At 45.8% G+C, this 13,797-nt stretch overlaps 1 protein-coding gene across 4 annotated transcripts in view; it reads left to right on the top strand.

The window, feature by feature from the left end:
* The window catches only part of LOC102998822 (phospholipid-transporting ATPase IB), a 535,813-nt gene that overhangs the window by 147,264 nt on the left and 374,752 nt on the right, over positions 1 to 13,797 (top strand). For all 4 annotated transcript variants that reach the window (XM_007164203.3, XM_057533251.1, XM_057533250.1 and 1 more), the window contains exons 15-21: positions 1,221 to 1,265; positions 3,723 to 3,798; positions 6,240 to 6,345; positions 6,700 to 6,782; positions 9,640 to 9,689; positions 10,658 to 10,727; positions 12,297 to 12,381. In XM_007164203.3, coding sequence (XP_007164265.2) covers positions 1,221 to 1,265; positions 3,723 to 3,798; positions 6,240 to 6,345; positions 6,700 to 6,782; positions 9,640 to 9,689; positions 10,658 to 10,727; positions 12,297 to 12,381 — 515 coding nt within the window. The remainder of the gene's footprint in view (positions 1 to 1,220; positions 1,266 to 3,722; positions 3,799 to 6,239; positions 6,346 to 6,699; positions 6,783 to 9,639; positions 9,690 to 10,657; positions 10,728 to 12,296; positions 12,382 to 13,797) is intronic.

Below are 13,797 nucleotides of genomic sequence, written 5' to 3'. Positions count from 1 at the left end.
TTCTTTGAATGTTTGGTAGAATTTGCTAGTGAAGAAGGCTTCTGGTCCCAGACTTTTGTTGGAAGGTTTTTGATTACTGATTCAATCTCTTTACTAGTAATCAGTATGTTCAGATTTTCTGTTTCTTCATGATTCAGTCTTGGTAGGTTGTATGTTACTAGGAATTTATCTGTTTCTTCTAGGCTGTCAAACTTGTTGGCATGTAATTGTTCATAGTAGTCTCTTACGATCCTTTTATTTCTGTGGTGTCAGTTGTAATGTCTTCTCTTTCATTTCTGATTAAGTCCTCTCTTTTTTTTCTTGGTGAGTCTAGCTAAAGGTTTCTTAACTTTTTCTTTTTTATATATAAATTTATTTATTTATTTTTGGCTGCACTGGGTCTTTGTTGCTGTGCGCAGGCTTTCTCTAGTTGTGGTGAGCGGGGGCTACTCTTCATTGCAGTACGTGGGCTTCTCATTGCTATGGCTTCTCCCGTTGTGGAGCTCAGACTCTAGGCCTTGCAGGCTCTAGAGTGCAGGCTCAGCAGTTGTGGCGCACGGGCTTAGTTGCTCCGTGGCATGTGGGATCTCCCTGGACCAGGGCTCAAACCTGTGTCCCCTGCATTGGCAGGTGGATTCTTATCCACTGAGCCACTAGGGAAGTCCCAAGTGTTCTTAACTTTATCTTTTGAAGAACCAGCTTTTAGTTTCATAGTTTTTTTTTTTCTATTGACTTTTGAGTCTCTATTTCATTTATTTCTGCTTTAATCTTTATTTCCTTCTTTCTAACTTTGAGTTTCATTTGTTCTTTTCTAGTTCTTTTAGGTATAATGTTAGGTTGTTTATTTGAGATTTTTTTTTGTTTCTTGAGGTAGGCATTTATTGCTATGGACTTCTCAGAACTGCTTTTGCTGCATCCTGTAAGTTTTGGTATGTTGTATTTCCATTTTCATTTGTGTCTAGGTATTTTTTCATTACATGTTTAATTTCTTCATTGATCCATTGGTTGCTCAGTCACATGTTGTCTAATCTACACATATTTGTGAGTCTTCCATTTTTTGGTAATTGAGTTCCAGTTTCATACCCTTGTGGTAGGAAAAGATGCTTGATATTTCAGTCTTCTTGAATTTACTAAGATTTGTTTGGGGCCTAATGTATGATCTATGCTGGAGCTTGTTCTTTGTGTGAATACCTGTGTTTTTGATCAGTTTTGTAACCATTATCTTTCTCTCTCTCTGTCAGTCATTTTCCAGAATTGACAAGGGAACCATCATCAGATGATTTCTGGTAAGTAGATTTTAACAGTTCTTGACACTTTAGTGGGAAAGGCTTTGGAACAATTTTATATTGTCACTTCTCACTTGAATATTTTGAAAATAAAAGTTGCATATATGTTATTTCAAGAGAGAACCAGAATAAAATTGAAACATGAATATGGTTTGAAAAGCCTAGTGGTACTACAAGACTTTAACAAAAATATCCAGCTATCGGTCTGATATATCCACTCACTTTCCACTTCTTAGAATAATATCTTCAAGGTTGTACCATACATGTTGTAGCATGTATCCGAATTTCATTTCTTTTAAAGGCTGAATAATATTCCATATATGTATATACCACATTTTGTTTATTAATTCATCTGTTGATGGGCATTTGGGTTATTTCCATCTTTTGGCTATTGTGAATAATGCTTCTATGAACATTGATGTACAGGTATCTGAGTTTCTGCTCTTATATATTTTGGGATTATGCCTGAAAGTGGAATTGCTGGGTCATGTGGTAATTCCATGTTTAACTTTTGGAAGAACCACCAAACTATTTTTCATAGTAGTTCTACCATTTTACATTCCCGCTAGTAATGCACAATTTCCCCAGATCCTAATAACACTTGTTAATTTCTGTTTGTCTTTTATATATATAGTAGCCATCCCAATGGCTGTGAATTGGTATCTCATTTGTCTTTTTTATGTATATAATAGCCATCCCAATGGCTGTGAATTGTGGTTCTGATTTGCATTTCCTTTAAGACTAGTGGTGTTGTCTGCTAACGTTTTAAGATTTTTACACTAAGAAAGCTGATTGCTGGGGCCATGTATGTAGGGGGGACAGTGTGGTTGATGATTGTCTGTCTTCCCTGTGGAATGATCAGCCAGGACTGTTTTATTAGAGGATCTCTGACGTCAGCATCTGTGTGTCTTTCTTTTGAGCCGATCAGTCATCTTCTTGCAGGAAGACCTCCAGTTTCCTGCCAAGGGCTGTAAATCTGGCTGAAGCTGTTATGGAAGCTGAGTGGAGGCAGAGGGTTGTTGATCATACCTTTCAATGTATACAGTGTTTCACTTAACACTCCGGTTTAGGGAGGATGCTTTATCCTACCCACCTGTGTGCTCAGTGTTTCTGGGTCCAGGGCTGCTCTGGTTTAGGTTCTCTGGAGGATAGACCTTCATTTCGTTCTGGGTGCAGAGGTTCAGGTGCCTGGCTGCTTGGGATGAGGGAGGTTTCTCGCAGACTGAGTCTTGCTCAGGTGGATTTGGAGCCTGTCCTGTTTTCCACCTTCCCTTTATCTCACAGGTACCTCGTGCTGCCTCGTCCTCAGCTTTCACCAGCGTTCTGCTGGGGGCAGCAGCTTGCATTTTAGGTGCTTCCCCTTGCAAGCTGTTGGTTTCTGTTTTCTCTGCTGCACTAAACTCTGATATCTATTCAGCATTCAGATTGACATCAGCTCTGCTGTCATCTTGTCTTCCCTTGTCTTTGTCCTGAAGACAGGGTTTCAGGAAGGGGCGAAGAAGGGAGTGTACTCGGCCCTTCGCGTCTCTTCAGTGTGAAGGCGCAGAGCCATCATGTCACGTTTCCTTTTTTGTAATTATTTGCCCCCTTTTTCTCTTTCACATACAAGCTCTGGCCATGAATGGCTGCATAGATACATTGCTACAATTCCTCTTATTTTACATGCTTGGAGCGGGCACTCTGGGGAGTTCTCCCTGGTAGATGCCGAGACCAACAGAAATGGTAAAGTCATGGTGTTCATCCTTGCATCTCTTTCTTCTCCTTGTAACTACAGATCCTCCTCCACTTACAGTGGAGTTATGTCCTGACGAGCCCATCGTAAGTTGAAAAGATCAGAATTCAAAAGTGCATTTAATACCCCAAACCTACCAAACACCACAGCTTAGGCCAGCCTGCCTGCAGCGTGCTCAGAACACTTAACGTCAGCCCACCGTGGGGCAGTGTCAGTCCGTTTCATAGTAAAGCGTTGAATATCTTATGTAATTTATGGAATACTGTACTGAAAGTGGAAAGCAGAGTGACTGTCTGGGTCCAGCCTGGTTGTACGTGTATGGCTTGTTCTCCCTCGTGATGGTGGGGCTGACTGGGGCCGCGCGTGTCACCCGGCATCACGAGAGAGGGTTGTCCCACGTGTCGCCAGCCTGGGGGAAGATGAGAATTCGAAGTCTGAAGTACGGTTTCTACTGAATGCATATCAGTTTTGCACCATTGTAAAGTTGAAAAACTGTTAAGTCGAAACATCGTAAGTCAGGGACCATCTGTATTTTGTTTATAGTCGGGTTAAAGATGTACTGCCTTGAGGTTTGAAATCATAGCCAGTATTTCAAATCTTTAAAAGTTTAATACAAGGTTATAGGCTTTTTAGGTGTGGTTCTTCCTGAAGACAGATTCTTACTAGGTGTGAGTTATCTTGAAGGAACTTTTGAGCTGAGTATGTGTCTTCTGTTCTCTCTTCAGCCGGATACCTCCTCCGCCTAGTGACTCATGTGACTTTGATGACCCCAGGCTCTTGAAGAACATTGAGGATCATCATGTAAGGCTGCCGTTTGCTTCTAGAACTTTATTTTATTTTTTATTTTTGTATGTTTATTGGCGTATAGTGGATTTACAATATGTTATGTTAGTTTCAGATGTACAGCAAAGTGTATCAGTTACACATATACATGTATCCACTCTTTTTCAGATTCTTTTCCCATGTAGGTTATTACAGAGTGCTGAGTAGAGTTCCCTGTGCTATACAGTAGGTCCTTGTTAGTTATCTTTTTTATATATAGTAGTGTGTAGAGACTATCATACTAAGTGAAGTAAGTCAGACAAAGAAAGACATATGGGGCCACTTATATGTGGAATCTAATAAAAAACGATACACATGAACTTATCTACAAAACAGGAGCAGACGCACAGATCTTGAAATCAAATTTATGGTTACCAAAGAGGAAACACGGGGCAAAGTGATAAATTAGGAGATTGGGATTAACATATACACGCTTCTAGGACTTTAAATAACTTGTGATGCACTTTCATTTATGTATATGTGTAATGTCTTGAAAGTTGCCATTTTGGAGTCTGGGGAAGAGATGTGACCTCGCTTATATAGTGTTAGTGCTTTAGGGATGTGATCAATTTGTGGTGAACACGTTGCATAACTTAATTTAAAGCCAAATTAAATATGTGGTGAAGTTATAAAGTAGCACATCACGATCAAGATGAGTCTTACCATAGAATTCTCTAGCATTTCAGATTTCTTTTGCTTTGTAAGGTTTCTGCAATACTGGTTCTTTGTAGTTGTGAATCTAAGAGGTCATGTATTTTGAAAAGTAATTACAGTATCCTTTGGCTAGGATAATTTAGGAAACAAAAGTAAGATATAGCAACACGTTGCATTTACAGCATCCTACTATGTGCTAGGCATTTGAAGTATATTTCCTTTAGCACCCGAGTCACCCCAGAGAGGTGATGGGAAGTTGCATAGAAAGATTGACTTGGCCAAGAGTTACCTGGCAAACAGATGTAGAGATGAGAGTCAGGACCTTGGTCTTTTTACTTCTTAACTGTGATGTCACATTCTGAACTATTGTAACAGACCAGGGTTTATTGCCGGTTCATCTGAATTCATTTTTGTTCTAAAGGCTCTTCTGAAAAACACTGACTTAGAAAAGTATTCAATGATCAAAACGTTTCACAACCAGTTTAACCTGTATAAATTAGACCTAATATGACTCTTTTCTGAAAAACATTTTAGTTTTAAAATTAGGTAAACTCAAGCAACATTAAAACCTTATCTTTCCCAACTTTTGTGAAGAGATAGATATACTTAAAACTTTCTCTGAACTTTCAGTGAGGAAATCTCCTTTTCTCTATTTCAGTTAGTCCATATTTGTTGATGCTCAAACTTTCCCAGCAGTGGTTCTGAGATGGGAGTGTGGAAGGCACCCATGCTCCCGGGCTGGGGTGCAGGGCCTCGGCCCCGGTGATTCTGACAAAGTGGTCCCAGACCTCACAGAGGATGCTGCTGAAGGCCGTGCTCTGTGTCACGGTCACAGACACTGACACTGTCCTTCCCTGTATTTGACCTTAGAGGTAGACACAGCTGCTAGGGTAGAGCAAGCAGAGGAAGGCATCTCAGAAGAACCGTCTCTGGATAAGGGTAGTTTTCATTAAGGATGTCGAAGAAACAAGCACCCCGTGAGGACTTGCTTTCTGCAAGAGGACTCAAGCATCCTCAAATAGTATTTAGGTTGAGGGTAATAGTGCGGGTGGGTGACTGAAATGGTCTGTTTGTGCTGGGATGGTGGAGGGGCAAGGAGAAAGTGCAGGGTGACAGACAGGCTTGGCAGGTGACTCCGAGTCTAGTTTCCGAAAGTTTGTTTTCCTGCCATAGATCACTAGGTGCCAAAGCAGCAGAGGAGGTGAGAAGAGCTAGTCCCACGTAATCCCAGTGTTGTCTTAGGAACAGCAGCAAACAATTTAGACTGTGAAACAGCAAACGGATCAAATAAGAGACCCCCATTCACTTAGCAGACAGTTTGAGGGCCCGGTTTACATCAGACACCTTGCCAGGTAGTAGGTAGTAGAGGAAGAGACCGCGTTCCAAGACGGGGTGTTAACAGGCTTCTCGATGACGCAACTGATAAACCGAAGCCCCGAGGACGCGCGAATAGAGGGACTGGCCGACAGCAGGCGGGGGACGGCCATGGGCCAGCGGGAAAGGACGAGCTCTGTTTGAAGAGCTGTAGACAGAGTGGCTGGTGGAGGGTTCAGGCTTGGGGGGGGCGGCGAGTGGCAGCATATGGGCCAGATGGCGAGCAGGTGCTGGGTCCTGGGGCACCTGGGGTCCGCGCTGGGGCTCCCGACCTCTGTTCTCACGGGAGCAGGAAGGCATCCAGGATTCTGAGCGGGAGGGTGCCTTGAACCTGACTCTGGTGTACGTCAGTGGTGTCCCGACAGTCGGGTGACCTCGGCTCCCGTTTGCAGCCCACAGCCCCCTGCATCCAGGAGTTCCTCACCCTCCTGGCCGTGTGCCACACCGTGGTCCCCGAGAAGGACAGAGACAACATTATCTACCAGGCCTCCTCCCCAGGTGAGGCGTCTTGGCTGGGTGTGCCCTGCTGACCCCTTCTCTGGGGACCTGGGTGTTTGGAGGTGACGCGGCCCCGCAAAGCGCCCCCTGTGTGCCCCTGCTCTCACGCTGGCTGCAGAGTGCCCGGGGGACTAGTTCCAGGGCCGTGGCTTCTCCTCGATGGAAAGCGCTCCTTTCAGGGTCCTGGTGGGGGGAGAGTAAGTGAGCGCCTTCTCGATCCTTGGTCTTTACTGCACGAAAGGCCAGGCCTCTGTCGCTGGTGTGGCTCTTGTTCACGTGAAAGATAACACGTGCTAAACAGAATCCTGTCATTCCCGGAGACTAGTCAACGCCTCATCAATTCTTTATTGACAGATGAAGCTGCTTTGGTGAAAGGGGCTCGGAAGCTGGGCTTCGTCTTCACAGCCAGAACGCCCTACTCTGTCATCATAGAGGCCGTAAGTGACACCCCAGGGCACCGCCGGAGGCTCTTGGTCACCTGCTTTTTGGAAGACTGTATGTTAGAAATAGCACATCTATTGAGCATATGAGAGCCGAGTTTTTTGTTTGTTTTTTCTCTGTGAGAAACGAGGTGTGTTGAGAAGTGATACGTCATGGGGTTCTGTCGCCTGTGTTGTGTGTTGCTTTTGCATCATCTTTGTCTCTTAAAGGCGCTGTCCGCAGTCTTCCATCCACTGATGTGGAATAACGTGCAGTAAACCACTCAGGAAGCCTGCTTCTTGGTCCTGTAGTTGTTGGGAAAAGCTCCACAACCTCCTGTCTTCGCGGGCGGGTCTGCGTCTGTCTCCCTGTAGCCCTCGGTAGCTGGCTCTGGTCTCCTGGGCTGACAGAGGAGGGAGTTGGCACTTAAGATCTTTTGTTTTTTTTAATATGGGTTTTTCCCCCCTGAAATCAAGAAGTTTATTTTATGATTTTTTTGAGTTTCCCTCTCAAGGAGCCAGAGGGAGAAATCTGGGGAGAAGAGAAAGTTTAAATCGGGAATAAGGTCAAATAGGGATCCTTGGGGTGGCGGCAGGGACACGGGTGGGTGGGTGGGATGGGCGTTTTCTGCCATGAGCAGTTGGAGGGGCCGTGCTCACTGCTGTCTGGGTGGGTGAGGGTCTCAGGGCGAGTCCCCGCCCGCTCGTCCCTGTGCTGTTCCCACCCTCAGTTTGGGGAGGACTCGCGGCTTTTTACAGCTCTTGGCGTTCTGCATCCTTAAATCCCTGGATCTCTTGAAGGCATTTGAAGTTCACTTCCATCTGGTGTAATAACTCGATGTTGTTCCTGACCTGGCGGCAGTCTGTTCTTTCTTTTACTTACGTGCAAAACCTAAAAAATATCATACCGTGTACAGAGTGCCCATTTCTTGGCATTTTCAGTTTCTTTTTTATGGAGTACAGAGATCAGAGCGTGTTTATTTGTACTTGATTTCAGCCAACACAGGGACTATAGCTCAGGGAAGCGTACAATCGCTACACGTTGGGACAATGTACTGACAATATAGAGTTTCCTTCATGGAAGCTTCTCACCAGTGGTGTCGTCTTCACCTCCAGTTTGAGGAGATTTTAGCCTTCACGGCCAGGTTGCAGGTGTATGGGTGCTGCTGTATTTCTCTGCAGTGCAGCCATGGGGATCGGGAGGGGCGATGGAGTAAATAGACCATGTGATTAGATAAGATTTATAAGTAACAGTAACTTTAAAAGTCCTATTCAGCTGTGAATACTGGGGAATCCTCAACCCACAAGTCCTCCAGGTGGTTACCCGCTACGTACAAGAAGTGGCTTTAAAAAAAAAAAAAAAAAAAAAGAAGTGGCTTTACTGGTCATCATTCAGGTTACCCGCTATGTACAAGAAGTGGCTTTACTGAGCATCATTCAGGTTACCCGCTATGTACAAGAAGTGGCTTGGGACTTCCCTGGCAGTCCAGTGGTTAAGACTTTGACTCTAATGCAGGGGGAGCGGGTTCAATCCCTGGTCAGGGAGCTAAGATCCCACATGCCTCACAGCCAAAAAAAAAAAAGAAACCAAAACATAAAAAAAAAGAAGCAATATTGTAACAAATTCAATAAAGACTTAAGGAAAAAAAAAATCAGATGCCAAAGTGCGTACTCTAAAAAAAAAAAAAAAAAAAGAAATGGCTTTACTGATCATCATTCAGTCTGTGGGGGCCGTGAGGGTGTTGATGTGACAGCGGTGCAGAAGCGGTGGGCTCCTGGCGGTCACGGCACTGGCGCCGAGGGGGTCGCAGCGGTGACTCTCTGGACGGGGACCTGGCAAAGCTGGGCCAGGCTGAGGGGAAAGGGGACTGGGGGGATTGCAGAGAGAAGGGGGCAAAGGCTGACGGGGGCTGGGCTAAGGGGCCCATTCATTGTGTTTTGGGAAGCGAAGGGGCGGGGCATTGTGGAGGGGACAGTGTGACTTCCCAGTGCTTCGCGTGTGTCGGCCACACACTTGGGGATCTGTGCGTTCCTTCGGTTATTATTTCTCTCAGACCCAGGGGACAAGGCAGAGGGCAGATTAGATTAAAAAGTTTGCAAATTGTGCACACATAATCTGGAATCTTCTGGAGAAAAATTAAGAATACTGACACGCCAACTTTGAAGAACCCGAAGAAAAAAGACATTTGATGAATTGCCCTAAAATCTGGTGCAGAATTATACTCCTTTATTTCTAAATCCAAAATTGAAAAAGTTTTGAATTCCACGCTTTTCCCTCTAAATTTGGGATGTGGACATTTGGTAGGGAAACCTAATGGAACTTCCGTGCAGCCGCTTCTGTTCTTTATGAATCTCACTTGGTGGGAATAGCCGTGCATCTTGCTGCAGAAAATCAGTGTGTTGTATCACAGGGTGTAGTGCCTGGGCCCCCTGGGGAGGTAGTGGCATACGGTGTGTGCACATACTTCTGCGAGATGTGTAAAATTCTGGATTCGGAAGCATAACTGGCCCCAGGTTTCGGATGGACCTGTGTAGCTTGTGTCCTTTATTTGTATGTCTTGGAAGTTACTGTGTCATCAGCGACGGTGACAGCCACTCCCGCTGGAGGAAAAGGAGACGCTTCCACCAGAAGGGGGAGCTATGGTCCCACCAGACTGACGGGGAAGACAGTACTTGGTGGAAGGGGGTCTGCAGGGGGATGGATGGATGGAGGGAGAGGGAGAGAGGGAAGGAACAGGAGGGGAGGGAGAGGAGGGGAGGGATTGGGGAGAGGTGTGTATAGAGAGGTTTATGATTGGGGAGCTGGTTGTTTTGAGATTTTTTTGAGATTTTAATACTTTGCACTTCAGGTAAGAGCCTGTTTTTCTTCCTCTAGATGGGACAGGAGGAGACATTTGGAATCCTTAATGTCCTGGAGTTTTCTAGGTATGTTTCTCTTTTGTGCACTTGAAATAAACTCTTTCTCACTATCTATCTATCTATCTATCTATCTATCTATCTATCTATCTATACACACAGTAAGTCCCCTACATACAAACTTCAAGTTGCGAACTTTCAAAGACAAGAACGTGCATTCGCATGTCCCGTAAGTTAGTTCATGTGTCTGTAAGATTAAAAATGTTTTCTTTATTTTTTGTGTTTGTTTTTTATGTATTACTTGCGTGAAAAGTATGATAAACCTATTACAGTGTGGTACTAGATAGATAGATCGTGTTAGTCAGGTACCTAGGCTAACTTTGTCGGACTTATGAGCGCGCTGTCTCAGAAGGGAACTCATTCGTATGGAGGGGACTGCCTGTATATATATAGATGGGCGAGAAATGAGTCAGTGACTGAGGGTGGGTCCCTTTGAAAGATGGGGAAGGAGGTGCCTGTGCATGTGCTTGGGGCTGCGGCTGGGGAGGAAGCCATCAAGGGACCTCAGCGCTAAATCGGGAGGTCCTCGGAATTCATCATTTCTTTCCACTTCAGTCAAAAGAAGATACGATGAGATGCTTTTGAGTGAAGTGGGTTTATACTGAATCTTGCACTTTGCTACTCACTGGGCAGGTAACTGCACATCTTTGAGCTGTGAAATAAAAGTACGTGGACACAGTATTGCCAGGAGCAAATTAGACACAGAGTAAAGCGCTCAAGTTCTACATTTCTGTCTCTTCTTCTATGAAGATCTGTGCTAGTGAGTTTCCACAGCAGGGAAAGGAATAGGTTTATGCAAAAGAGTAGGAGATACACAATTAAAGTCTGACTTGGAGGACAAAGGTAGGGAAGACGGAGCTTGGCCGTTTGGGGGCCAGCCAGACCACCTTTTGGGTTGTTTGGTGTTTAATCACAGGATGTAGTCCTATAAAACAGACCAATGACAGTTTTCTTTCCTTTTTGTTTTTACCCTACAGCGACAGAAAAAGGATGTCTGTAATTGTGCGAACCCCTTCAGGACAGCTTCGACTCTATTGTAAAGGGGCTGTAAGTACTGGCTGAGGTCTGCACCTCAGGGACCCCTGCTGCTTCCCTAACTGCTGTTGTCAGCATCCCTGATGGTCGCCCAGGGTTGAAAGGCTCTTTCAGTCAGCCTGACGCTGACTTAGTAGTAAAAGCCCCCTGAAGATGATGGGGGTTCAAGCCAGCGTGGCGAAGAGGTCAGTGGAAAGCTTACTGTTCATCGGTAGTTGGTTTCAGAAGCAGTAGCTGGCCGTGTCCTGCAGAATCCTTAGAACGTGAATCCTGATTCCTGTTTTCTATCCTCGTGTGGTGACTTTGGAAGATTGAGTCAGTTGTATCGACCTATGATCTTTTAAGGACTCTGATGTGTTTCTTTTTCTGTAGCAGCTATTCTCAATATTCGTGGTTTAGTTTTTATTCACTAGAGAGGCTGGGTGGCGGGTTTGAGGTAGTGTCCATTTGTGGTCTATTATTACTGTCCCCCCCGGTCATTTCCTACGTCAGGCTTTTTGTCCTGTCTGCCTCCTGGTCATCAGATCTAAATCTACATTCTGTCAAACCATGGTCTTATGTGTTGAGGGAAAGACTTATTAAGCTCATTTTCTGAGACTGTGTCGGGAAATATGAGGCTACACTAGGATCAGTGATTCGTTGGAAATCTTACTCGTCTTCACCAATTGTGGGAAGAAGTATTTGAGGAGAGTGATCAGAGCTTTTTAAAAAGTGAGTAATGTGTGTGAATTCTAAGCCATCCGATCTGGACTCGCCAAGGTCCAGATTATATGGGATTAGATTGGGAAAGGTTAGATAATTATGTTAGATTCTGTTCTCACACGATACTCTTTCTTACCTTTTTGGTTGTTTATTTGCCATTGTGTTCTGAGAACCACAGCAAGGCCAGAAGGGGTCTGTGTGAGGTACAGAGGAAGGGGGGCAACCACAGACCAGGGTCAACAGGAAATGCTGCAGGGGTGCATTTAATTTTTTATAGGATTTAATTCTCCTCAAACCTGTCTCCCCCAAACCAGACTAAATTTCTTAGATTTGGGGGGACCTAAAACTGCCATTTATCACATATTTGATGCAGGATCCGTAGCCTGCAGTCCTCCATGCCTGCTTGTGGGTCATGGAAATAGTCCCCAGGTGATGAACTGTCCACACCGCGTGTTCTTGGCTGAACCCGGTTCTGTGCAGCGTGGGTCGTGCCCTCCCTGGGTGGGAGCTCCTGCAGCATCAGGAAGGGAGAGTACACTTGAGCAATTTAGGGTGTGTGTTTTACACTTCCCACTTCTGCAAAGGGTGTTAACAAAGTCTGGTGTGAGCTTTGCAAATCTAGGTGAACGTCGGCCCCATTGTGTCCCTGATTATTCATTCTCCTGACACCCAGGGTCCTCCCCGGCGTGTTTGTGTGGACACATACCCACCCCCAGTTTGTTTTCCAAAGCTCATGACTGAATCCAGCCAAGAACTGTGTTTCCCCTCGCCCGCCCAGGTGTGCGCTGGGTCAACACCACGAAAACAGAGCTGGGCTTGCAGTGCTAGAGCGTCAGCAGACCTAAGGTTTGCCAGTCACAGGGTTTCCCTATTTTACAGGATAACGTGATTTTTGAGAGGCTTTCTAAAGATTCAAAATACATGGAGGAAACGCTCTGCCATCTGGAGTATTTTGCCACGGAAGGTGAGTGGAATTTGGAAGTGTTATTTCTGCCCTTGGAGTTGTGCTTTCAGGGGGCACTCGGGTGAGCCTTCATGTTCACGTGTCATTTTTGTGCAGCACTTGGCTTGCTTCAAAGGCGGGTCGTTTTCTAGTGCCAACCCCGTCCCCACCCTCTGCACCAGTGGCAGTGACAAGCGTCGTGGCTGGAGACCGACCAAAATATCATCCGCTAACTCTTAACCAGAGGGACGGGGGTGAGGCAGGCCAGCCCACGACGCTATGCAGAACCGCCCTCCAGTTTTGCACTCCTTTCTCGGAAAACTCACCTTATTTCCCAGGCCCTCTCTCGTTTCCCTTATGACACTGGCTTACCCTTGACTTCAGGCCAGAATAATCCACTGAACCCATGGAGAACAGGAAGGGGGTTCTCAGAAGGGCTCAGGCTCCCCTGCACGTGGATGTGATGAGAGCTTGAGTGCCGGCTGCTGCCTCATTGCCTTCCTGAGCCTCTGTGGCCGCGTGTATCCACGTCTGTGCACACACAGGCACACGCATACACACCAGGGAACACACATATGCACACATAGGAACACATGCACACAGGGACACACATGCCCACCAGGGAACACACATAGGCACACATAGGAACACACACGCACACAGAGACACATGCACACGGGGACACACACAGAGACACATGCACATAGGGACACACATGCCCACCAGGGAACACACATATGCACACATGCACACAGGGACACACATGCCCACCAGGGAACACAGATATGCACACATAGGAACACACATGCACACAGGGACACACACAGAGACACATGCACACAGGGACACACATGCCCACCAGGGAACACACATATGCACACATAGGAACATGCACACAGGGACACATGCACACAGGGACACACATGCCCACCAGGGAACACACATATGCACACATGCACACAGGGACACACATGCCCACCAGGGAACACACATATGCACACATAGGAACACACATGCACACAGGGACACACACAGAGACACATGCACACAGGGACACACATGCCCACCAGGTAACACACATATGCACACATAGGAACACACACACACACAGGGACACACGCACACACAAGCACGGCTGCTTGAAAGCCTGTGTCTTTCACGTGGTAACACACTGGACCTTTATTGCTGTCTTGAAACACACTTCCCGTCTTGCCTCCTGGCTGGTCCCTGCTCATGTGTGTGAGGGTCGAGCACGACTTCTGTCCTTCTCTGCTGTGAGGAGTTCAGTCTCAGGGCTTCTCCTGTTCTGTCAACATCTATAGAAGCGGTGGTTTATATTAAAATAAGGTTGCTTTTCAATTCTTTTTGAGTGTGTGCACGTTGACTTAGAGTGACCTATAAAGCGGATGGTCTCTCTCATTTTCTGCACTCGCGGTG

This window comes from Balaenoptera acutorostrata, chromosome 18, assembly GCF_949987535.1.
Source record: "Balaenoptera acutorostrata chromosome 18, mBalAcu1.1, whole genome shotgun sequence".
In the NCBI taxonomy this organism is placed as follows: domain Eukaryota; kingdom Metazoa; phylum Chordata; class Mammalia; order Artiodactyla; family Balaenopteridae; genus Balaenoptera; species Balaenoptera acutorostrata.
This window is presented reverse-complemented; position numbering and strand designations above follow the sequence as displayed.